Below are 25,971 nucleotides of genomic sequence, written 5' to 3' on the forward strand. Positions count from 1 at the left end.
TTGTTAGTATATATATATATTTTAAGATTTTATTTATTTATTTGACAGAGATCACAAGTAGGCAGAGAGGAGGAAGCAGGCTCGCTGCTGAGCAGAAAGCCCAATGTGGGGCTCGATCCCAGGACCCCGAGATCATGACCTGAACTGAAGGCAGAGGCTTTAACCCACTGAGCCACCCAGGTGCCCCTAGGGTGATATTCTGAAATAATACTTGATAAGCTTTAAGAATCTGTTACAAAACCAGGAAAAGTCTCTAATTTATGGCCATTTCTTCACAGTAGAGTACTGAGTGGCTAAAGAGGCCAACTCTGGCCTAAGGTGAGGGAAGATGGTTGATAATGAGAGGTGATATATTGAAAGTAGTGAGAGCTATAAAAGATAAAAATTGGCTGAGGGAAAAGGAATTATCACCATTCATATTAGTTTATAGAGTTTGGGAGTTGAGATAGAGCATTGTAGCTAGTGTAGAAATGTTTGTAATTTATCACAATGCTATGCAGTATTCTGCACTTGGGGTTTGACATTAACAAATACCTTTGACTTTTCTCAAACTATGGAGCTTTTTCTAAAAACAAGTTCTTAGAATGCCCTGAGAGATTTAAACCACGAGTAGAGAAATAGTCAGCATATGGGACACTGTATATATGCATTCATTCCCCGCTTCTGGCATTTTTGTTTTTGGGTTGTAGGATACATGGGCTACTTCCATTGTTCACCTTCATCTCCATCTACCTCCCTTGCATCCACTTTGATAAGGTGAGCTTCCTCATCAGTGAAGGAAGTTTTTCAGTATTACTATTTAAATGGGTAAGCTCATGTTGTTGACTTTTTGTTTCATGATTGACAAAAGGTCAGCTGAGCAATTAAGAAAAATAAAGCTAGGTGATATAATCGTTATAATAGTTAATATTAGTTTACTGTCCCTAGAGCTTTTGCAAGCATCTCATTCACTCCTTACAGCAGTCCCTGGGAGGTAAACATTGATTTCTCTGTTTTACAATTGAGGAAAATGGCATTTAGAGAAGTCAAGCAACTTGCCCCAAATGACTGTCAGTGGCAAACTTGACTGGACCCTTGGCTGTTTGGATTGTAGTCCTTATTCTTTTTTTAAAATTTAATTTATTCACTTGACATAGAGCACACAAGCAGGGGGAGCAGCAGGCAGAGGGAGAGGGAGAAGCAGATGCCTTGATGAGCAGGGAGTCTGATGCAGGGACTGAATCCTGATTCCAGGACTCTGGGATCATGACCTGAGCCAAAGGCAGACGTTTAACCGCCTGAGCCATCCAGGTGCCCTGAAGTCCTTATTCTTTTTTTTTTTTTTTTTTTGGTAGTCCTTATTCTTTAACATTTTTTTCCCCCTGTGGGAAAATGCTTTCTAAGTTCCAGAGGCAAATTTAATATAAAATAGAGTTGTGTGTGGGTGCCTGGGTGGCTCAGTGGGTTAAAGCTTTTGCCTTCAGCTCAGGTCATGATCCCAGGGTCCTGGGATCGAACCCTGCATCCGGCTCAGTAGGGAGCCTGCTTCCTCCTCTCTCTCTCTCTCTCTCTGCCTGCCTCTCTGCCGACTTGTGATCTGTCAAATAAATAAATAAAATCTTTAAAAAAAATAGAGTTGTGTGAGCAGTGTAGAAGTTAGGGAGCCTATGGTTACAGATTTTACTTCTTTGCTAACAGTGTTGCACAACTGTCTTTTGTACTCCATCTCTAAGACAGAGCTAAATTAGAATTTTTGAGTGAACTGAAGAATGAGTTTTTAGGATTAAGTTGTAACTTTTGCCTCATCTGACTTGAAATGCCTCTGCCAACAACTTTACATTCTGTACAGGGTGAAACTAACATGTGCCCTGTGATAGACATTAAGCAAATGCTTTTGGGACGAATTCTAACAGAATGCTAAATTTATCTATAATTTAGAATGTTCGCCTAAGCTTTGCAAGGCCCGCTGGTGCTTGCCACAAAGCCCGACTTTATGCCCTGCATAAGCAGAATGTGGGGAAGGAGTGGAAGATAATTAGTTTATAGGCCAGTTAACTGTTGAAGTCGAATGTTTTTCAAATTACCATAAATCAGATAAAGTTAATTTCCTCTTTTTCAATTTGTGAGCAACATAATGTTATTGTTAAGTTCAGATAAACTGCTGGTCTAATTATCTTTCTTTTCTGATTATTTTTCTTGCCCAACTTCATGATCACAAAAGCCATTTTTCCCTTGCCAGTTCCCAGCTTCTAGTTATTTGCTAGTGTCTTTATGCTCTCTTACCAACACAGTCATAAATATTAAAGCCAATGTCCTTAATCCTGTCTCTGAATCTAGGCATAGTTCCTAGCAACTTGTTGCTAAATCTTGTAGTTCTTAACAATCTGAATGTTAGCTGTTAGAAATGGGAGTTTTTGCAGTAGCTTTTTGTACTTGTTTCTTTGCCCCATTCTTGGTAGTAGAAATGAGGCTTCCTTATATATAGTTCTAGTCTGGACAGTAAAAATCAGGCAGTAGAGAATTAATTATTTTGAGCAGTTATAACTGCTTCTGCACAGAGCCATCTTGGGTGGACTTAGAGGTAATTAGGAATGTGCAAGCTCCCTTTCCTCATGCTGACTTCTTAGGATTTTAGTGATGGAAAATGATCTCAAAATTCTTGTGCAACTGCTTATAGAATCCAGGTAGGTTATTTAAATGGCTGACAGGGGGCAGGCATAGGTGATGGGAGAGGTTGGGGAGACTCTGGTGAACTGGATAGTAGCAGCATCAAAAGGGGCAACTGTGACTCCCTTTCCAGCTTGTTAGTTCCATGTAAGAATGTGAACCTGCTGTATTAACACTGCCCACATTTTTGAAAGGAGTTTGAAATCTGAATCTTAATGTGAAAGTTTCCATTTCTTAAGATGTTGGTAGGTAGCTAATGTGAATTTTTAAGATTACGGGCCATAGGGCCCCTGGCTCATTCAGTTGGTAGAGCATCCAACTCTTGAGCTCAGGGTCGTGAATGTGAGTTCCATGTTGGGTAGAGAGTCTATTTAAACAAACAAACAAACAAACAAATAAAATAAAATTTAAAAATAGTTAAAATTATGGGCCAAATATAACACACATCTGTGGATGAATATGATCTATGGGCCATCAGTTTGTGCCGTGCTCTGTGATACAGAGTATTAAGTCACTGCGGGTGTGATTTGGGGAAGACTAGGGTTTATCATCAGAGAGACTCATTATTTCTTTTAGCTGTAATTGGTCTCAGAGATAGCAGTAGAATAGATGATATTAATATTGTTTCTTAAATTCCCAGTTACTTAGGGAGAATGAAATGTAAGCTCTTCATCCCCGTGGGAAGAAATTTGGGGCCCTGGTAATAAGAATTGAGCTCCTGGCCCCACTGCAAGTTCACAGAGAATGGTGGGCCCAAGCTGCCAAGTTTGAGACCTGTGTACTCCTCCCTGTTCGGAAACATCAAAACTGCTTATAAGTAGAAGCAATTTTAGTAATCCTACATACATCTCATAGATTTTCCAATAGTCTTGGCAGGATACGTCCTTTATCCAACATAGTAAATAATTAAGAGGAAGAAGTTGCTATAAATCTACTTGATAGACTGTTGAAAAATAGTAATTCTGCCTATAACTTAGCAGGTTCATAATGTGAATAAGCTTTGATTCCATATGTAGGTAAAGCTGTCATTCTTCATTCTTTAAAGATGGAAGAACTCAGAAAAGACATTTCTTTTTGGTTTGTTGCTTATGTAAAGATACTCTTAACATTTATCTTATTACCATGAAAACTAAGATAAAAGGTTGGCAGGTATAAATGTGATCTGTTAAGGAAGACTAGTAACTTAATTTTATTGGCCATATTTTCACAGAAATGCTCCGCACTAATGAATACATCAAAAACCATACTTTATTTTATGTATAGCAATACAATTTACATATTAAATAACACTATAATAGAATGATTTGATATATTTTTAACAGAAGAAGAAAAAAGGGAAAAATTTCAGGTTACAAAACCCCTTCCCCCCTGAACAAATTAGAAAAAAAAAAAAAACCCCAAAACAAAACCAACCACTTTTTCCAAATGGGTCAATGCAACGAATGTATTCAGTGACTAATTATGTCTAATTCCTATTGCACAAATGGTCAATGGAATTAAGAAACAAAACCCAATTTTCACAATCACTGCCTCAAAGAAATAACACATGTTGGATCTTTTGGAATGCAAAGATGGTTCTTGCTACTTCAATACACAGAAAGTTGAATTCACATATCCACCACAAAAAAACCCCAAAATAACCTCCCCCCCAAAAAACAAAAAACAAACAAAACAAAAAACTATGACGGAGTTGAAACTAGAAAAAAATTAGCTTTATATGAAAATATAAAATTCTATGATTATATACCATAGATACAAAGTTCCCAGAAGATGCTTATCCAAGCAACAAAATATTTACAGTTTTAATGATTTTCGCTATTTCAAAATGAAGTGAAAGAAACATGAATTAACATGAAGGCTGAGGTTTTTTTTTCTTTTTTCTTTTTTAGAAACAATGGCTGCTTGCTAGTTTCAAATGTCCTAACAAAAAAGGAGTCACTACCCCAAATGTTGGAGAGTTGCAACATTTTATAAAATCGGCTGTCTCCTTTTCTGGAGATGTTTATTTCTTAAAACTCAAGATATTTTTCTTGAAATTAATTATCCTCTGTAGAAAATGCTTCCCTTTGCAAATATTTAACAAAAATACTAAAAACAGTTTAACAGCTAAGACAAAGTAGAGGCCAAATACTATAACAATTCCTTCCTATTTGTAGCATGCCTTCTTTCTAGAGATAAGTAAAGCCAATATTGCATGTTAATGGCAACTAAGGGAAAGCGCAAAGGGGTAAGTGAAATTATAGCTCTTAAAAAAAAAAAAGCAGGCATTTTCCCTTCATATAAAAATTCACTGGCACCATTTGAACATAAACTTCAGAACACAGGAGTTGAAAATGCATTTTCCAGTGTAACTGCTAAGTTCTTAAGACAAACTACATTTTGATTATTATTTCTTAAATTGTGATGAGTTTGGGTTTATTTTTTGCTTAGAATTAGTAATATGTATCTTTGGTAAATTGGTATCTATATCTTAATTTTTAAATATAGTATATATGCATTTAAGAAAAAATTCATAACAAGGCAGTTGTGCTGTGTCATTATAAAATAATTAAGGTTATTTGTTGATTTCAGTATGTCACTCTGGGCTAAAATTTCAACAGCCAGACCTTGAACACCGTAACCTTCTCTGACCATGCTGGACTCTTCAACTTGAAATAGACTCTAAAAGCTCCAAGGCATACAAATTTAGGAAAACCAGTTCAATTAATCTTATTCTTGAGATTCAGAAGTAACTTTTTTTTAACACACACACACACACGTATAAAAGATGATGTGGCTTTTGGATGCGAGAGTTCTCCTGATGGCAATATGGGTCTTCTCTGATGCCCAGCATGGCCACTTGGTCTGATCAGTGCAACTCAGTATCTTACGATGTGTGCCTTCTGTTCACCTAGAGCTAAAGTCATCCACGCAGTACGCTTATTTTATAAGCTAGCACATGTCAGTCTGCAATAGCTATTTCCTTTCCCCCTGAGTGCAGGTGATAATAACCTTGTTGTGTAGTTAAGCAGTGTGTTTATGTCTCAAAGAGAATACCGTCTTTGAAAAACTCTCTGCCTCTGGAAAGATGCAAGAATATTAACATCAATAACAAACGAAGACTGATATTCAGGATACACTCTCTGGAGGAAAGTGAGGAACTGCTGAGTAGAACTGTCCTCACTGAGGTGTGTTTGGACCACTTTGGCAACATGGGCAAACAGCAGTTGCTCAGATTTCAGTGTCAGGATTTGTGGACAGGTTCAGGCCCACTATGGTCACGTATTTTCTCAGAGAACTTCAAACCACCCTTTGAAATGTTTCTATTTACTAGCTATCTCTCTTTCGACTATGATACCTGTGTAAGAAACGGTCACAGGACTGTGCTGGAACTTAGGCCTTTGCATGACTTGAGCCCTCTGTAAACAGCACAGAAGGAAACACTCCCTGCTTTCTAATCACTGTTCACTTGTGTAAGAAAAAATTACCAGGGGACCATGAGCCCCAACTTGAACATCACTTCCGAAAATCCAATATGTGCCAACTACTAAAAAGAGTTCACTCCCGTCATTATATAAATGAAGTGTAACCTGCTTAATTGACTGAAATGATCTAGCTCTTGCCATGATCTGAAACCTTGTCCTTCCTGATTCCTCTCAGCCTCTGGCAGTGGTGGTGTTCCTATGCTCAAGCTTTCTTCCTTAGGTGTTGGGTAGAGCTTCCTGGTATTTTACCTGTGATGGGAGCAGAGGGGCTGCAAAGATGTTGCTTTCCTCTAACACATACCATTTAGCAAACTGCTCAGTTGTACACCTTTTCTTAAGCCTCGCCTACACGGTTCATGAACAGTGGACTGTTTTCCATGTTGCAGAATTTCTGTGATGAAAACATGAGATTACCCCTGGCAGGTACATAGTTCATGAAAAATCTATCACCCTAGCCTGTGCATTGGAACTCCCAAACTTGGGCCTGTAGTGTCTCCTTAGCAGCTTTGACTCCACAGCACCACTCTTGACAAACTTCACAGACAGCCAACTTAGGGTTAATAGAACCTCAGCACTGATTATCATTAATTTTATAGAGTCTATTCACATAGTATGATAGTAGCCAGTATGGATTTTTTTTTTGTCAAAGTTTATTGACATAAAAATTAACCAAAATCCTTTTTCTTTGTGACAGGCCTTTTCTTTGTGGTGATGATTTAACTTCTAACAGAAGTTATTCCTCAAATGCAAATACGAAATACAAGAACAGATCTCAGTAGTGGCTTATTTTTCTAACTGAACTGAAATTTCTTATTAATGCTCCTAATTTCCCAATTATGTAGTTACTGCAGGGTAAATATGGCTCCAGAGGCTAGATCACGTAACTTCCTCGGGTTCTGTGTAATGATTATCAGCCTCTTGTGAAGTGTGTCTGTTCTTGAGGATCCACAACACAAAAGCACACAAAGACACATCTCCTTCTTTTAAAATCTATTTGAGAATGTTGATCTCTCCTTCTGTTTAAGATTCTGATTTCCTCTCTCTGAATCAGACTTATCGATGTGTGGGAATCTACGTAAGACTTGGGAATCTATCCCAATCTATTAGGATTGGGAAGACTTGGGAATCTATCCCAATCTATTAGACTAGCTAATACAGTATTTTCACTTCCATCCTAAGTAGAAGAATGTATGTAATTATGGGATTTATTAGGAAACATTTGGCAAAGAAGGAAAGAAAAGAATGCTAACTATATAGGTAGTTTTTATTAGATAGCTATATGAGTAATAGGGATACTTTAGAGGACTAATTTCAAAATTACACACCTGCAGAAATTTTCATTATATTACCTGCCATGAGGTGTGATATTAGAAACCAAGAAGCGTGAATGGAGAGTTACTAAAGGGATAGGTGAGACGTGTAAAATATTGCCATATCTCTATTGTAAAAGATAGCCCTCATTGTAGGGTATAGCTATTTCAGAGGGTCAAGATGAAAATAACACACACCGTCCACATAGCTACTGTGAAAATTGTAATACAGAGATATCCTTTATTTTGACACATTTGGGCATTTTTTTAGGCTATGAATATAACTTTAACTAATAAGTGATGTTCACATAAAGCTCTTAAAGCCTTCTAATTTCTTAATGGATACCTTCACCATCATAAGTAGAACTGTTTCAAGGCCATGAGGTTGATAGACTGTCTTAGTAGCTCCCAGGAACCTGCTATTCCTTAAAAGAAAACAATGCCCATTCACTCCATTAAAATACAGAAGGCAGACAGTATGGAGCAGTGCCTGAAAAAAATAGGAGAGGACTGAGGAAAAGTTCAGCATTGCCTGCTAGGAGGATGCAACTGCTTTAGCAATAACAATAACAATAACAATAATAATAATAATAAACCAAGATTCACTGTCATAACAAAGACCTTCACTGTACTGAACTAAAAAGTAGCATGTATGTTGTCATGGAATGTCACATCAGGGCTTTAGTATTAGATTATAGGCAGTAACACTGATCGTATAGTGCAAACTAGGGAAAACTGCGTTTCACTGTGTGAAATGAACAGAGGTGCAAATGCTCAGTAGGATACCATTAAGACATAAAATGGCAAAAAATAAATATCAAAACTTTTATCAGTGTAAAAAAGTAACTGGGTTATTGTATAACCTAGAGTCTGGCAAAAAAGGCCTCAAAAAAGTTCTCAGTCTTCAGAAGTTTTACAAATCCAGTGCCCTTCCGGGATTCCAATCACACTAGAGATTCCATGCTCTCGGCAGGGTCTGATTCATCCGCAATGAGAACAGCACCATTTTTGTCCACTGTCATGGGACCGTTTCCGTTTTCTTTAGTGCTGACCAGGCTGAGCATCGCTTTATAGACAAACTGGTATTGTTCCTGAAAAACAAGAAGACGACCGTTTGAGACAAAGAACAGCTGAATCATTTCATCTAAGGTAGCAAGACCAATTAAAAATCTAATTGTAAAAAACGAGAATGTACATTTATGTTAAGAAACTTCAAAAAAAGGACTTGGAGCCTTTATAATCAAGACCTATGCATTCTGCATGTCATTCTGATTGTTGCTAGTTTGGAACTAAATTCTGTTGACAATGAGTTAAGATCGTAACATATCTTCATGTTGTAACTGGAGAGTATCATACTCTAGAAAACCGAGTTTCTCCACCTCAGCACTACTGACGTTTCGAGGCAGGTAATTCTTCGTCGTAGAGATTTGTCTGCTGCATTGCAAGATGTTTAGCAGCATCTCTGGGTGGGTTCCAATGAGCACTTTCCTCCATCCCCAGTTGTGACAATGAGAAAGTGTCTGGACATTGCCGAACATCCCCTGGGGGGGCGGGGGGGCAAAACCATCCCCGGGTGGCCACCAGTGTTCTAATTCAAGTGTGAGCCTGAGTTTCACCGGATGACAGAACAGGTTTCACAAAGAAACAAAGTACTTACAATGTCTGTGAATACTCCAGGCCTCATAAGATTAATCATTTTTGCAACCTGGAAGACATCCACAGCATTTTCATTCTCCAGCTGCTGGGACAGGGTGGTAAGGGCACACAACATTCCTGCTGAAACTGCTCCATACCTCGGAGAGGAGAAAAAAAGAAGCTATTTCAGATTTTCTAAGGGATTGAGTTTTTCGAAAGAAATTAATAACATATTTTTGCATAGAAGCTAAGTAGACTGCATTGACATCTCTTTGTAATGAATGAAATGCTGGCCCGGGGAGAGAGGTAAGAAGCTAGCATAAAGGTGATGTTCGTTCAGGAATGTGAGCTCTCCCAAACTGGCTTATCAGATACTCAGCTTAATATCCCAGATGAAATGAGAGGGTCAACAACAGACTGGGGATGGCTATCGAAGACATGATGTTGGGAATGAGGTGGGGGGCATAATAGGAAAAAGAATATGAGGAACCCAGCTACAGGCTTCTGGACGAGTAGAGGTGGTGAAAGGATCTGGGGAAAAAAAAATTGTTTAACCATCCCAAATGGTTAAATTGAACTTCCAGAATGTGACTTGAAATGGAACTATATGGCTCAAAGTACAGTCCAAATTTTTTCAAAATGTATTTCATATTAGGTCATTATTTTTGGCACTGAAGTGGAACTTTGTCAGTAAGAGTACTCTCGAAAAAAGTCTTGGAAAAACATGGCACACACTCTTTCTTACACACACACATGCACGCGCACTTAGAAGGGTGGACTTCCCCATCAGGCTGGACTGGCAACCCCATTTTTTCCAGGAACCTGTGGTGGCTTCTCAGTTATAAGAAAGCAGAGGATTAAATGAATTGTTCCAGGTGGTGATGCTGGTCGAAATGAAACTAGAGTTTTATACCCTGCGTTCACTATTCTGTTAAAAACTATTAGGTGTGCAGTTTTGAACTTATTATTGTCAGATACAATTAGGCCATTACAGATGTTGCACATCTTTAATACAAAAAGACCAGAGTCCCCAGTGTGCGAGGGAACCTATCTTGAGGTAAAACATGTTACATATTTAGGTCCAGCCGCCCAGGGTTTGGTATATCAGTACATTTCAGTCCAGCTCGTGACTTCATGTGCTGTGTGCGTACTGGACGTCCTCTCTTCCCTGTAGATGGCCATACCCGTTGTCCGTATCTTGTGCGCACCAGCAGAAGTACCATGAGTAGAACTAGGTCACAGGCATGCCCATCTTTAGTTTTAAAGATACTGTGGTATTTCTCTCATAGTGGATGTTACCTGTTTATACCTTTCCCAGGAGAATACTTGCTTCTCTTCATCATTTTATTTTTTTTTTAAAGATTTATTTATTTGAGAGAGAGAGAGGCAGGAGGGTAGAGGGAGAAGCAGATGCTCCACTGGGCTGGGAGCCTGACGCAGGGCTCAGTTCTGGGACCCCGAGATCATGATCTGAGCTGAAGGCAGACGCTCAATGGACTGAGCCACCCAGGTGCCCCTCTCTTCATCATTTTAAAGTTGACATGCTTCTGCTAATTTGATGGCTGAAAAATTCTATCTAATGTTGTTTTAATTTGTATTTTCTCTATTATCAGGGAGGTGGAGAATCTTCTGGGTTTATGGTCCATCTATAGTTCCTCCTCTGAAATTGTTTAATAATATACTTTGGCCATTTTTCTTAGCTTTGTCTCTTTTATTTGTAGGATAGGTTGGAAATATTTTTTCCAGTCTCTGATTTCTCTTAACATTGTTTGTAGGTGTTTTTGTTAAACTGAAGTATAGTTTACCCATAATCAAATTGATCAGTCTTTTATTTTTGGCTTAATTGGAATCTTGAGAATGCTTTTTCTAACCCAGCATTTTGAAAACATTCTCCAACATTTTTCTGTTTTTATTTTTTACATTTCATTGTTTAATTCATCTGAATCTCATTTAGATGTAAGGTAAAAGTCTGATTTTAGTTATTTTTCCCATGGATAACTACTTTTTTAAATTGGATAGTCTCATCTTTTCTCATTGACTTGAGCTTCCTTTATATCATTTACTAAATCCTCATATATACAGGCCTGTTTCTGAACTCTCTGGCCCTTTTTTTTTAATTTTTATTTTTTAAAGATTTTATTTATTTGTCAGAAAGAAGAGAGAGAGCACACAAGCAGGCAGAGAGGCAGGCAGTGGCGGAGAGAGAAGCAGGCTCCCTGACGAGCAAGGAGCCCGACGCGGGACTCGATCCCAGGATGCTGGGATCATGACCTGAGCCGAAGGCAGCGGCTTAACCCACTGAGCCACCCAGGCATCCCTCTCTGGCCCTTTAATATGTTTATTGTATTTCCTCATATTTGTTTTAATTCCCATAAGGTTTTGATAAGTCTCGGAATCTGAAAAAGCAAGTATCTACAGTAGACTTGGCCATCTCTACATTCATTTTTCTTTTGTGCTTCAAACATACTTCCATTTTCGTTTTTATATTCATTTCCAAATACCTCTATCCCTTCCCATCCTGTTTCATATTAAATGTGAAACTGGATTGTCAAGAAATACAAGTTTTATTGGCATTTTGGTTAACTTGTGCTGAATACACACACACACACACACACACACACTAGTTTGAGGAAATTAACATCTTTTTTGAGTTTTTCTATTCATGAACATGAGGTCTTTTCTCCCTTTGTTCATGTCTTTTGTAGTTTTCAATTATACTTTATAGTTTTCTTTATTGTCTTTGACACTTTCATTTTAGGGTAATTTCTCAATGTTAGTGTTTGTTACTGCTAAGAATGGCTTCTCTTTATTACATTTTGCTTGGTTTCAGTTGATATATAGGATAGTTACTGATTTTCACATGGTGAACTTGTATCCAGCCATGCAGTTAAGTTCCTAGTAATTTGTGGATTCTCTGGGAAGCCGGCTACATCTTTATCTACCAATAATACCAGGTTTGCTTCTTTTCAACTTTTATATTTCTTTCATCTTTTGCTTTTATTGTATTGGCTAGAACCCTATAGTTGTGCATTCTAACCAGTATTTGCAAGGAGATATCATATTGTTTTCTTTAATGGTAAAGCTTCTAAGTTTTTAGTATTAAATAAAAATGTTTGCTGTAGGCTTCCAATAAATAATATTTATCAAGTTAAAGAAAAGGCTTTTGACTTTCAGTTTGCTAAGAGTGTTTTCTTTTGGGTAGGGAGATTATGAATGAATGATTTTATTCTGCACTTTCCAACAGCTCTTGACTTATTTTTAGAAATTCTTTTGATTATGTCCTGCATTTACTTGAGAGAACAGTGGTAACATTTAACCACCTCTATAAGCCCTAGGGTAAATCTTAACTTTTCATAATATAAAATTCTTTTAACTCAACACACTGAATTTTATTTGACAGTATTTTACTTAGATTTACAGCCATAATCAAATAAGTAAGACTGACCTATACTTTTCCATTCTGGTGCTAGCCTTTCTTTTTCTTTTTCTTTTTTTTTTGAAATCATGGTTATATTAAATTTCCTCTTGTTACTGTTCAAGGGTAGCCTGGTGAGCACTTGGTGGATCTTAGCAGTTTGGGAACTCACCTGTTATTCAGCTCTTCAACATTTATTAGTTATATAAAGAATTTCAAGTGTATGTTTCCTTTAAAATATTTCTATTTTTAATCTTTTATTATTAGAAAACATCAAACACATGCACAAGCTCAGTCATCTTCACATAGCAATTACTCAGTTCCAGTGGTCATGGGCTCATGGCCAAACTTGTTTCACATCTATTTTCTCTCCCATATACTTTGAAGCATATCCCAAACATTTTATTCTTTAGTATTTTCATGTAAGAATTAGGATTTGGGGGCACCTGGGTGGCTCAATGGATTAAGCCTCTCTCTGCCTGAGGCTCAGGTCAATCTCAGGGTCCTGGGATCGAGTCCTGCATCGGGCTCTCTGCTCAGTGGGGAGCCTGCTTCCCTCTCTCTCTCCGCCTGCCTCTCTGCCTACTTGTGATCTCTCTCTGTCAAATAAATAAATAAAATCTAAAAAAAAAAGAATTAGGATTTTTAACAATATGTAAACATGGTCAAGCCTAAGCAAATTAAGTTATCAAATATTTTAAAAAATTTTTGATATATTAATATTTAATCAATGGTAGATTTTTCCTTCCCAACGTAATTTTATAACTTCCTTAATTTTTTTCTTCACCGTTCTCCAAAATTGTGAGTTTTATGAGACTTTACTCAACCTTTATTCATGTCTTAGAAAATCTCAGCCATTATTTCTTCTTCTTTAGTCTCTTTTCTCAACGTGGATCACCTCTCAGACATACGTTAGGACTTACCTAGCTTCTGTAATGGAGTTTGATTTCACTTCTGTCTACTCTACTACTAGACCATCTCTTGTTTTTCCCATTTCTTAGACTCTTATTTGTTCTTGCTTAGTAACGTGTTTCTGATTAATGCCATAGTCTTCTGTTAGATCTCAGAGCATGTATTTTAAAAATCTCTTATAACTAGTATCTAATCTAGTAATTGATTCACTGTATTTTTATTTGTTCCTGATATGAACATGTTGGTTTTCCTCATATTTTAAATCATCTATACTTTTTTTCTCAGTAGGATAAAATCTAACCCTTGCTTACCCTGTTCTAGTGAAACTGTTAAGACTCAGGACCCTTCCCCCCCCCCCACACTTAACCTTTTCTTAGAGCTATTCATAGCCATTCAGATAGGAAAGTCAGGTATTACATATTTCATTATTTTATTATGTAGTATGTACTCCCTGTAGGAGTACTTTGGCCTTTCCTTAGATTGCCTTTCGTAGATTTTGCCACTTTTAAATAAATACCTAAATTAAAAGTACATACATAGTAAGATTTCAAACATGACTAGAAACTCAAATTAGTCAGATATACAGATAATTTAAGTATCTTCTGCATACCAAGCATTATAATGAAAGGATGAAGCCCGAAAAAAAGAAGGCCATTCTCGGAAGTTTAGAGGAATTAAGTAGGACTAAAGGATGTTTGTCGAGTTTTATGGATCTGCACTTCTAACTATAAGGACGTGGTGAAAAAGTGATACAAGTAGTTTATAACCTACATAAAACAAGTACAAATACACTGGCTTCAGTAGTTTGTTTGCCTTTCTCAAAGGGCCCAATGAGAGCAAAGCTTATTTAGCACAGTTAAGAAAAGAGCCAAATGTGTTTTCATCTTTCCTTGCCTATGCCTCTAGGAAATAAAAATACTTTAAGTTCCTGATGTAAGTCATGTTTTTAAGTGCTCTGTGTTCATTTTAAAATACACTGGGGCTCCTTGCATTGTCAGTTTATATACCTCCTATAATGGTGTATCATTAAATACACCATTTAATGATACTTTTTACTGTTCCATATAATTATATAATTATCCTACCTTTGCTTTTAATAGGTTTTAAAAATCATAATCGAGAATGAAATTTAGAGTTATAACCCTTTTACTATGAACAAAGTGAAGCTTCCCTTAGAAATCATTATGGCAGGAAGGAACACAAATGGCTGAGTATCCATCAGTCTGGGGGAATAAAGGCAACACAAAAGTCCTCCACAGGACTTTAAGAAATTAAAACCTTGGATGTGAATGAGAAAATAAAGTGGGAAAAAAAAAAAGTAGTCTGAAGCAAGGAGATGAGTGCAGGAGTGCTTCCTGTGACAACCAGCGGGAGGCAGTGTTAAGCAGAATTCGATGACAGCTCTGGATCTGACTGCAGCCAGGGCCATATTCCTGGCTTCAGTCTGTGGGGTTGTGGGGAGTTCTGCACTTTGATGGGTCTCCTCAGAGGAGTCCTGCTCTTAGTTTAATGCTGTGCTGTTGCCATCTGTAAGCTATTTTTTTACTGAAGTATAGTTGACATACAATATATTAGTTTCAGGTGGATAACCTAATGATTTGACGAGCATATACATTTTGAAATATTCACCAAGATGAGCGTAGTTACCAAGTCATCACCAAGATGACCAAAGTTACAGTATTATTAACTATTTTCCCTATGCTGTGCTTTTCATCCCTGTGATTTACCTACAACTGCAAGTTCGTACCTACTAATTCCCTCCTCTGGTTTTGCCCATCTCCCCACTGCCCTCTGACAAACACCAGTTTGCTCTGTGTATTTGAGTGTATTTGTTTTTGTTTGTTTGATTCCATATAGATGTGAAATTATGTGGTATTTGTCTTTATAGGACTTATTTCACTTAGCCTAATACCCTCTAGTTCCACCCATGTTGTAAATGGTGAGTTCCTTCTTTTTTATGGCTGAGTAATATTCCACTGCATGTATCCACCACATCCTTTTCCACTCATCTATTTATGGACACTTAAGGTTTCTTCCATATTGTGGCTATTGTAAATAATGCTGCAATGAACCTAGGGGTGCGTGCATTTTTCTCAGTCTGTACTTTTGTTCTCTTCTGGTAAATACCCAGAAGTGTTATTACTAGATCACATGGTATTTCTGTTTTTACTTTTCTGAGGAACTGCTCTACAGTTTTATACAGTAGCTTCACCGATTTATATTCCCACAAACAGTGCGCAAGGGTTCCCTTTTCTTTACATCCTCACCAACGCTTGTTACTTCCCCTTTTTGTAGTAGCCATTCTGACTGGTGCAGGGTGACATATCACTATGGTTTTGACTTGCTTCTCCCTGATGATTGGTGGTATTGAGCACCTTCTCATGTGTCTGTTGGTCATCTTTGGATATTTTCTTTGGACAAAGGCTGATTCAGGTCCTCTGCCCATTTTTAATCAGGTTATTATTATTTTTTAAGTTTTATGAGTTCTTCATATATTTTGGGTATTAGCTTCATATCAGATATATTATTTGCCAATGTCTTCTCCCATTCGGGAGGCTGTCCTGTGTTTTGTTGGCTTCCTTCGCTATGCAAAAGGTTTGTCGTTTGATGTAGTCTCAACTGTTTATTTGTGCTTTTGTTTCCTTTACTGAGGAGACAGATCCAGAAAAATAATGCTAAGGCTGATGTGCAAGAGATCACTGGGCTTTTATGGTTTCAGCTCTCACATTTAGGTCTTTAATCCATTTTGAGTTTATTTTTGTGTATGGTGTAAGAAAATGGTCCAGTTTGTTTTGTTTTGTTTTTTTTTTTTTGGCATGTAACTGTCTAGTTTTCTCAGCACCACTTATGAAAAGACGGTCTTTTCCCTTTTGTATATTATTGCCTTCTTTGTTGTAGATTACTTGATCATATAAGTGTGAGTTTATTTCTTGGCTTTTTATTCTGCTCCACTGATCCAGATATCTATCTTTGTGTCAGTACCATAGTGATCTGATTACCTCAGCTTTGTAGTATAGTTTGAAATCAGGGACTGTGATACCTCCAGCTTTGTTCTTTCTCAAAATTGCTTTGGCTGTTAGTGGTTTTTGTAGTTTCATGCAAATTTTACGATTATTTGTTCTAGTTTTGTGGCAAGAATTACACTGTAGGTTATTTTGGATAGTATGGACATTTTAATAACTGTTAAAATAAGAATGGTGTGTCTTTCCATTTGTGTCTTTTTTCCATTTGTGTCAGTCTTTTTCATCAGCATCCTAAAGTTTTCAGAGTATAGCTCTTCCATCTTCTTGGTTAGGTTTATGTCTAGTTACTCTGTTCTTTTTGATGTGATTATAAAGGGGACTGTGTTCTTGTTTTCTGCAACTTCCTTATTATTGTATAGAAACACAAAAGATTTCTGTATACTGATTTTGTATCCAGCAACTTTACTAAATTCATTCATTCTATAGTACCGTCTGCAAATAGTGACAGTTTTACCTCTTCCTTACCAATTTTTTAAAAAAGATTTTATTTATTTATTTGACACAGAGAGAGATCACAAGTAGGCAGAGAGGCAGGCACAGAAATAGGGGGAAGCAGGCTGCCCGCCGAGCAGAGAGCCCAATGCAGGGCTTGATCCCAGGACCCCAAGATCATGACCCAAGCCAAAGGCAGAGGCTTAACCCACTGAGCCACCCAGGCGCCCTCCTTACCAATTTTTATGCCTTTTTATTACATTTTCTTGTCTGACTATTGTGGTCAAGACTTCCAGTACTTTGTTGAATAAAAATGGGGACAGTGGACATCCTTTTCTTGATCTTAGAGGAAAAGTTTTTAGCTTATTATCATTGAGTATTATTACCTATGTTGAGAATATTAGCTATGTTTGTCATATATAGCCTTTATTATATTTAGATATGTTCCCTGTAAACCCTCTCTGTTGAGAGTTTTTATCAAGAGTAGACGTAGAATTTTGTCAAATGCTTTTTCTGAATCTATTGCCATGATCATAATTTTTATCATTCATTTGGTTAACGTAGTATATCATGGGATTAGTTTGTGGATATCAAACCATCCTTGCCATCCTCGAATAAATCCCATCTGATCCTGGAAAGCAGAACTGAATTTAGTTTGCTAATATTCTGTAAAAGATTTTTCCATCTATGTTTGCCAGAGATATTGCCTGTAATTTTCTCTTTTTTGGTAGTATCTTTGGTTTTGGTAGCAGGGTAATGGTGGCTTCTTAGAATAAATTCCTTCCTCTTCTGGTTTTTTTTTTTTTTTTTTTGAATAGTTTGAGAAGGATATGTATTAGCTTTATTTTAAATGTTTGGTAGAGGGGCACCTAGGTGGCTCGGTCAGTTAAGCACCGACTCTTGATTTTGGATCAGGTCATGACTTCAGGGTCGTGGGATCAAGTCCATTGTTGGGCTTCATGCTCAGTGTGGAATCTGCTTGTCTCTCTCCCTCTGCTCCTCTCCCAACTCGCTCTCTCTCTCTCTCAAAAAAATAAAATCTTTAAAAATATCTTTGGTAGAGTTCCTCTGTGCAGCCATCTGGTCCTGGACTTTTGTTTGTTAGGAAGTTTACATTACAGATTCAATTTTGTTACTAGTAATTGGTTTGCTCAGATTCTCTACATCTAATTCAGCCTTGGAAGTTTTTTCTAAGAATTTTTCTATGTCTTCTAGGTTTGTCTCATTTGCTAGCTTCTAATTTTCAATAGCAGTTTACTATGATTTTTTCTATTTCTTTGGTGTTGGTTGTTACTTCTCTTTCATTTCTAATGTTATTTGAGTCTGCTTTCTTTCTTGAGGAGCCTGGTTAAAAATTTCTGTCTTGCTTATCTTTTCAAAGAACCAGGTCTTTGTTTCACTGATCTTTTCTATAGTTTCTTAAGTCTCCATTTATTTCTACTCTGATCTTTCTTTCCTTCCTTCTAATAAATTTTGGCTTTTCTCTTTTTCTAGTTCCTTGAGGTTACTAAGGTTAGATTGTTTATTTTTTGTGTTTCTTGAGGTAGGCCTGTATTGCTATAAATTTTCTTCTTAAAACTGCTTTTGCTGCATCTCAAAATATTTTGAACCTGAAAGATTTTGTGCTCCCATTTTAATTTTCCTCCAGGTATTTTTTTATTTCCTTTTTTATTACTTATCTTTAGATTTTTATTTATCTATTTCACAGACAGAGATGACAAGTAGGCAGAGAGAGAGAGAGAGGAGGAAGCAGGCTCCCCACCAAGCAGAGAGCCCGATGTGGGGCTCGATCCCAGGACCCTGAGACCATGACCTGAGCTGAAGTCAGAGGCCCAACCCACTGAGCCACCCAGGTGCCCCTTTTTATTATTTTTTTTAAAGACTTTATTTATTTGACAGACAGAGATCATGAGTAGGCAGAGAGGCAGGCAGAGAGAGAGAGAGAGCAAGGAACCAGGCTCCCGGCTAAGCAGAGAGCCCGATGCGGGGCTTGATCCCAGAACCCCGAGACCATGACCTGAGCCGAAAGCAGAGGCCTAACCCACTGAGCCACCCAGGCGCCCCCTCCTTTTTGATTTCTTAAGTCATCCTCCATATATGAATCTGTTAAATCCACCTGGTCTAATGTATTGTTCAAAGCCAATGTTTCTTTATTAATTTTCCGTCTGGATGACCTATTTTATTATTGTCAGTTTCCCCCTTTATGTCTGTTAATATTTTTATATATTTAGGTGCTCCTATGTTGGGTGCATAGATACTTAAAAGTGTATATCCTCTTATTGGATTGATCCTTTTTATTTTTTAAAATTTTATGTATTTGAGAGAGAGAGAGAACACACAAGCAGGGGGAGCAGTAGGCAGAGGGAGAAGGAGACTCCTCGCTGAGCAGGGAGCCCAACACGGGGCTCCATCCCAGGACCCTAAGATCATGACCTGAGCTGAAGGCAGATGCTTAACTGACTTGAGCCACCCAGGCACCCCTGATCCTTTTATTATTATGGAATTGTCTGGTCTCATTACATTGTTTTAACTATTTTGTGGGATATAAATACTGCTACCCCAGCTTTTTTCATTTCCATTTGCATGGAGTATCTTTTTCCATACCCTCAACTTCCAGTTTGTGTATGTGTTTGCGGCTGAAGTAAGTCTCTTGTAGGCAGCATCTGGACAGGGTTTTTGTTTATTTTAAATCCATTCAGTCACCCTATCTTTTGATTGAATATTTAAACTCCCTAAAATAATTACTGAGAGGTCTGTACTTATTGCCATTTGGTTCATTGTTTTCTGGTTATTTTATAGTTCTGTGTTCCTTCTCTTGCTCTTTTCCCTGTAACTAATGACTTTCTTTAGTGTTATGTTTTGATTCCTTTCTCTTTATTTTTAATGTATCTGTTACAGGTTTGGGGCTTATGGTTTCTGTAAGATTCTTATATATAACATCCTAAGTATGAAGCAGTCTATTTTAGGTTGGTGGTTGCTTAAGTTCCAACACATACTAAAAGCTACACTTTACTTTACCCCCTCTACATTTTATGTATATGATGCTGTATTATACATCTTTTTGTGAATCCCTTAACTAATTCTTTAGATATAATTAGTTTCGCTGCTTTGGTCTTTTAACCTTTATACTAGCTTTATGATTGATCTACTACCTTTACTATGTATTTGTTTTTATCAGTAAAATTTTTTCCTTTCATAATTTTCTTCTACTTACAGCCTTTCCTTTTTTACCTGAAGGGTCATCTTTAGCATTTCTTCTAAGGCTGGGTTAGTGGTGATGAACTCCTAATTTTTGTTTGGTAAACTATCTCTTCTTTGATTTTTTTTTTAAAGATTAAAAAATTTTTTTTATTTATTTGACAGACAGAAATCACAAGTAGGCAGAAAGGCAGGCAGAGAGCAAGGGGGGGAGGCAGGCTCTCTGCTGACCAGAGAGACCGATGCGGGGCTCGATCCCAGGACCCTGAGATCATGACCTAAAGGCAGAGGCTTTAACCCACTGAGCCACCCAGGCGCCCCTCTTCTTCAATTCTGAATGTTAACTGGTTACAGTATTCTCAGTTGTGGGTTTTTTTCCTTTCTACACTTTGAATACATCATGCCACTCACTTCCGGACTGCAAGTTTATGCTGAAAAATCAGCTGATAGCCTTACGGGGCTTCCCCTTTAAATAACTAGTGCTTTTCTGTTGATGCTTTTAAGATTCTTTATATTTGTAACTATTATGTGTCTTGCTGTGGACTGCCCTTGGCTCATCTTGTTTGGGGTCTCTGCTTCCTGGACTTGGATGTTTGTTTCCTTCCCCAGGTTAGGGATGTTTTCTGTCCCTTCCTCTCTCTCTTCTCCCTCTGGGACCCCTGAAATGGAATGTTAGTATACATGCACATGCTGTGATTCCCTCTAGTGTATTTTTCATTTTCAGTTATTGGTTCTTTTTTGTATTTTCTATTTCTTTGTTGAGGTTCTGAGTTCATCCACTCTTAAGTCTGGTGAGTATCTTTATGACTATTACTTTGAACTCTTCATCTGGAAATTCTTAATTTTTGAACAAGAGTTCCTGCATTTTCATTTTACATGGGACTCCACAGATTATGTTAGCTGGTCCTTGCTGACACTATTTGTGTACAGAGGCCCTATTAGCTTCACACTGCTTATTTTCTCATGTGAGAAGAGGTGATCTAAATAAGAAAAGGAGAACAGTTTTTATTTGTGGGTATCTCTGCAGCAGTTGACAGAGAAAGCAGTCCAGATAGTCCTACATCTCCTACTGCTTCTCTCAGGATCAAATGAAAATAAAAGGTTACTGGTGATCCTCAAAGAGCTTTTGTTTCTTTGGGCTTTATCTACCAATATTTACTCTATCAAAAATTGGAACTGAGAAAACGTTGAACACAAAACCGCTCAAGCGCACATTATGGTAGCCATCAGAGTAAGAATGAACAAGGCAAATGGTATCTTTGCATTATTATGAAAATAGTTTTGACCTTTTGAATCTCCTGGAATAGCCTCCTTCCCAACCTGCAGTGCTCAGAACATACTTTGAGAATTGTTAATGGAATTAGCCTTCCAGGGCTCTAACAGGGTGATAGATGTAACATTAAATATTTGCACAAGAAACTGATCTTCTGTGAGTGAATGTCTAATCTGTAGTCTCATGAGACTGTAAAAACTGTGCTCATGTTCCAAACTTCTTCTGTAGGAACGTAGGCTCTGCTTTAAAAAATCTGACAGTAATGCTGATAGAGGAGTCTCTGAACAGAACGGTCTTGACTACAGGATGCTGTGAATAAAGCAGTTTGCCTTTAAGCTGTGCTTGTCTTCAAATAGAATCAGTTTACTTTGGGGTGTGGAATTTTATCCTTAGATCATTTATCTAGAAACTTCATCCATCTGGCACACAGCTGAGAACCCTGAGAGTTGGTGTTAAGAGATGTCTGTGAAGGGGCGCCTGGGTGGCTCAGTGGGTTAAAGCCTCTGCCTTCGGCTCAGGTCATGATCTCAGGGTCCTGGGATCGAGCCCCGCATCAGGCTCTCTGCTCAGCAGGGAGCCTGCCTCTCTGTCTACTTGTGATCTCTCTCTGTGTCAAATAAATAAATAAAATCTTAAAAAAAAAAAAAAAGATGTCTGTGAAGACCCAATAAATGTCAAGTTTGTCTGCTCAAAAGTTTAACTCTGACTTAAGTGCAAGTGGCCAGGCCTTCTCACCTTTCCTTTTGATAGAGCTCAAACATTTGTAAGGAGGGAAAATAATGATAAACAAAATGCAAGGCACAAGGCTCTCTGGGGAAAGTTCCTATTAAGGTTACAGTCCATATCCTTATTTGGAAGGTCAGTTTGAAGCCCAGTACCCACTATGTGCCATGCATTGAGCTTCACGCAGTGGAGACTGGGAAGAATGAGTTACCTCTGCTGGTCTCCGTGGGGTGGGGGTGACAGTCCTGTGAACAAGTAGCTGCAGTAGGAAGCGGTACCCAAGAACAGCACCGGCAAGAACAGGGTGTTGTTAGTGCTGTTAAACGATTACCTCTTCAAAGAGAATGACTTTTACAGCGTCCGTCTACGGACTGAAAGAGCCCTCAAAGGAAACGGTATTTGCAGGGGCAAGGGGGCCTGTGGGAAGTAATTCAGGGGAGGACTGTTTCAAGCAGATCGTAAAGGAATGTGAAAAGTGTACTGGGGACATCAAGAAGACTCGTGGCCAGAGAGAGATGGGGGCAGGGGGCATACCAGAAAGACTCTGGTAGGTTTCTGGTTTGCCCAGCTCCGTGGCTGGGGAAGCTGAGGTTGGTTTTAGATAGGTGACATTTGAGAGGGTTGGAGGCCACCAGGAAAAGGGGTATTTAGAGGCAGAAAAAGTGGATAGGATGGAAACGGAAAGCTAACTGGTATTCAGAACATTGCACTACCAGTAGCAGCTGTTTAAAAATTTCAAATTTGCTTGGGTAATGTGGAAAAGTCACTTCCGTGGAATTGCTTATCTCCCAAAGAGTGGATATAATAGAAGGAACATGTTTCTTCAGGTGGCTTTTAATGCAGCTCACATGCTTTGTGCTGATCTAGTTCAGAATTCATTTGCTCTTTTCTTATGTAGGCCTAAGAACAAGCTGCATTTGATTAATTCCAGGGGTGACATTTTTAGCACGTGGCATACAATAAAAATCACTGAATAAGACCATATACCCCCCAAATTGAATATAGACAAATGAATTAAATAGTTTTTAAAATGGTTTAACAAATTGCTAGTTTTTTCTTTCTCACATCCCTTACCGTGAAATAGAAGTTTAGCTGCTTTACTGAATTGAGCACAAAATAACAGCAAAATCAGTCACAGAACTGGGCAGCAGCATTAGAATTCAGTCTGAATGGGAAGAAGCTGGCAAAACCCAGAGGTATTTGAAAAGCTAATACAAATTAGTGGGGGAAAAAAGCTATAGAAGCATCCCTAATTTTACATACCCCAATTTTCATAGACCAGCAACAGCTGCCCAGTTATTTTGATGCTGGCTTCGCTATTTAAACACTGCTGGCTGTTGTCACGTTTGTAGGCATCTCAGTACACTTAAAGCTCTGACTATATTTCCCTCTTTCCCCGTCCCCCTCATCTTAACTCAATCTAATTAAGAGTCGGGCCAACATTTTGAAATAGTCATTATTTCCTTAAAAAAAAAAAAAAAAAAAAGAACATAAAAATCTTTGGAAGCAGCTAATACTCTGGCCATCTTCAAATAGGAGGAAACCATGATCTGAGGTACAGGTGTTAACCTACGCTGAAAGTCTGTTCACTTCATGTTGCAGCATTTGTTTAGAAAAAATGAAAACTTTAGTCTTACTTTCAAATTGAAAAGTAAGCAGAGTAGCTGCTAATTTAATGGATACACTGAGAATTTGCTGAGAATTTCCAGAGGAGCTACCTTGGAAGTAAAACAGAAATGAGGATATAGGGGCATCTGGCTGGCTCAACTGGCTGAGTGGCCGACTCTTGGTTTTGGCTCAGGTCATGGTCTCAAGGTCTCAGAATCGAGCCCTACTTGGACTCCACGTTCAGCAGCAGTCTGCTTCTCTCCCTCTGCTCTGCCCTGCTCATCCTCCCCTAAAATAAATCATTTTTTTCTTTTTAAGAAACGAGGATCTATAATTGGTGCCATATTAGCTAAAATGTTGTGAGCTTCTAAACAATCTGGGATGACACAACTGATTTACAGGTCTATCCCAGCCATGAAGTTTGACTCCAAATATTCACATATCATAAGTTTCATCTATGATCCTTTCCCTCTGAATAAAGAGGAAAATGTTGGAGTTTGAATACCACATGGGTGCCTAGAAACTCTGACACCAGGAGCAAATTATTTGTTCTCTTTGAGAGTCATATTCTTGAAACTTCAGAACACATTGTAAGCTCTAAATTTATGATTTTTTAAAGATTTTATTTATTTATTTGATAGAGAGAGAGATCACAAGTAGGCACAGAGGCAGGCAGAGAGAGAGGGGGAAGCAGGCTTCCCACTGAGCAGAGATCCCGATGCAGGGCTTGATCCCAGGACCCTGAGATCATGACCTGAGCTGAAGGTAGAGGCTTTAACCCACTGAGCCACCCAGGTGCTCCTAAATTTATGATTAATAGTAACATTCTCACTCCTAATCAACTAAATCGTATTTAAAAAGTTTTCTTCTCTAATAAGTGCTGAAATTCACTCTAAGGGTATAAAAATAAATGTAACTAATTAAGTTATTAAATAACTATTTACATTATCTATTTAATTAGTGTTTTGAAACATAAAACCTCAGAAAGCTTGCAAGTCTATTTTCATAGGCTGGTATAGTGCTTTGACCTTCTAGAACATACAGACCAGGAATATCTGAAGCCTGGGGAGGGCCTGACACCTTAAAATGCAAACAGATCTACAACAGGCACCTGCACACACTGGTAACACAGAAGGGTCAGGATCTTCCCTTTCCATTCCTAAAGCAAACCAACAAGAAAAATGTTTGAATTTTAAAGTTAAGAAATAGATACATACTCATCGTGAACAATGGTGGGGCCATCCCTTGTTAAGGCCTCTTCCTTGATGACATTGATAAGTTCGAAAGTACTGCTGATGGGGGCATCTGGGTTAGGCCATTTGGGACACTGGAAGTGCCGAACCTCTAGGACATAGTCATCCTGTAACCAATACAACAAGTCATAGCCCATCCTTTATTTCCTGACACCTGTTAATGTGTGGACTAGAACTTGCTCCTGAGAAAGTACATATTAGAGATAACTGACGAGTGCCAAATAGTAGGGAGGACTGACTGCCTGCCCTTAAAAAATGACCAGGTCATGATAGTAGAATCTTATTTTTGTTCAGGGGATAATAAAATTTTAAGTGACAATAAATTATAAGAGACTTTATATAACCTATTTATCTATACATTTAAAGGAAAAAAAGACAAAGAGTTAAATCATCATTTATTAATATAAGATAGCGCCTGTCTTTTCCACCCCATAATAGGTTATTACGTATCAAAATGTCATTCACTACTAAAAAAAAAAGTCTTAACTATTATCATTTCTAACACATTGCAAGGTTTACATTTCTGGTGGCAAAGAGAATATTGAACTCTAGTATATTGTTTTCATAATTAGGTCAATAGACCTATTTGTATGCATGCTCAATCAGAGGAACAGTTACATTTCATCTACCCAGCTGCAAAAAGCAAATATTTGAAGGAAGGAAAAAGTGAAGTGTACATATTTAAAATTAAGTCATACTCAAATGCCTGGGCCTGTCTCGAGGGTGGCAAGTGACTTTATTACTACTTAGAAAGATGATGCAGGGCCCAGATATAGCCGTTACTGAGAAATGGAGGTTTAAGTTACCTGTGTAGCTTCAAGGATAAAGTCATGGATGATAATTTGTTCTTCATTAGAGAGGCACAGTCTGTCTTTGCTGATAAGGGTGACGGTAAAGGCCTCACAGTTCATGGATTCTTCTCGACTTGGCCAGTATACAAATTCATCTTCTGCCTACGAACCCCCCCAAAGAAAAAATTCCTCTGCAGTGCTGTCAAATATTTGTTAATTTTCTTGCAAATTGATGCATAATGTTTGCCATCTCCCGTACCTCCCGAGTCACCATTTAATCATGCCCGC

The 25,971-nt window shown here is 38.0% G+C and overlaps 1 protein-coding gene across 2 annotated transcripts in view; it reads right to left on the reverse strand.

Annotated features, from left to right (window-relative positions):
• Window positions 1-4,533: 4,533 nt before the first annotated feature.
• The window catches only part of PTPRG (protein tyrosine phosphatase receptor type G), a gene marked incomplete at its 5' end in the record, with an annotated part of 697,399 nt that continues 675,961 nt past the window's right edge, over window positions 4,534-25,971 (reverse strand). For both annotated transcript variants that reach the window (XM_080822349.1, XM_080822350.1), the window contains 4 exons: window positions 4,534-8,511; window positions 9,078-9,213; window positions 24,857-24,999; window positions 25,699-25,845. In XM_080822349.1, coding sequence (XP_080678475.1) covers window positions 8,365-8,511; window positions 9,078-9,213; window positions 24,857-24,999; window positions 25,699-25,845 — 573 coding nt within the window. In that variant the 3' untranslated portion in view covers window positions 4,534-8,364. The remainder of the gene's footprint in view (window positions 8,512-9,077; window positions 9,214-24,856; window positions 25,000-25,698; window positions 25,846-25,971) is intronic.

Source organism: Martes martes (assembly GCF_963455335.1).
Source record: "Martes martes genome assembly, chromosome: 1".
In the NCBI taxonomy this organism is placed as follows: domain Eukaryota; kingdom Metazoa; phylum Chordata; class Mammalia; order Carnivora; family Mustelidae; genus Martes; species Martes martes.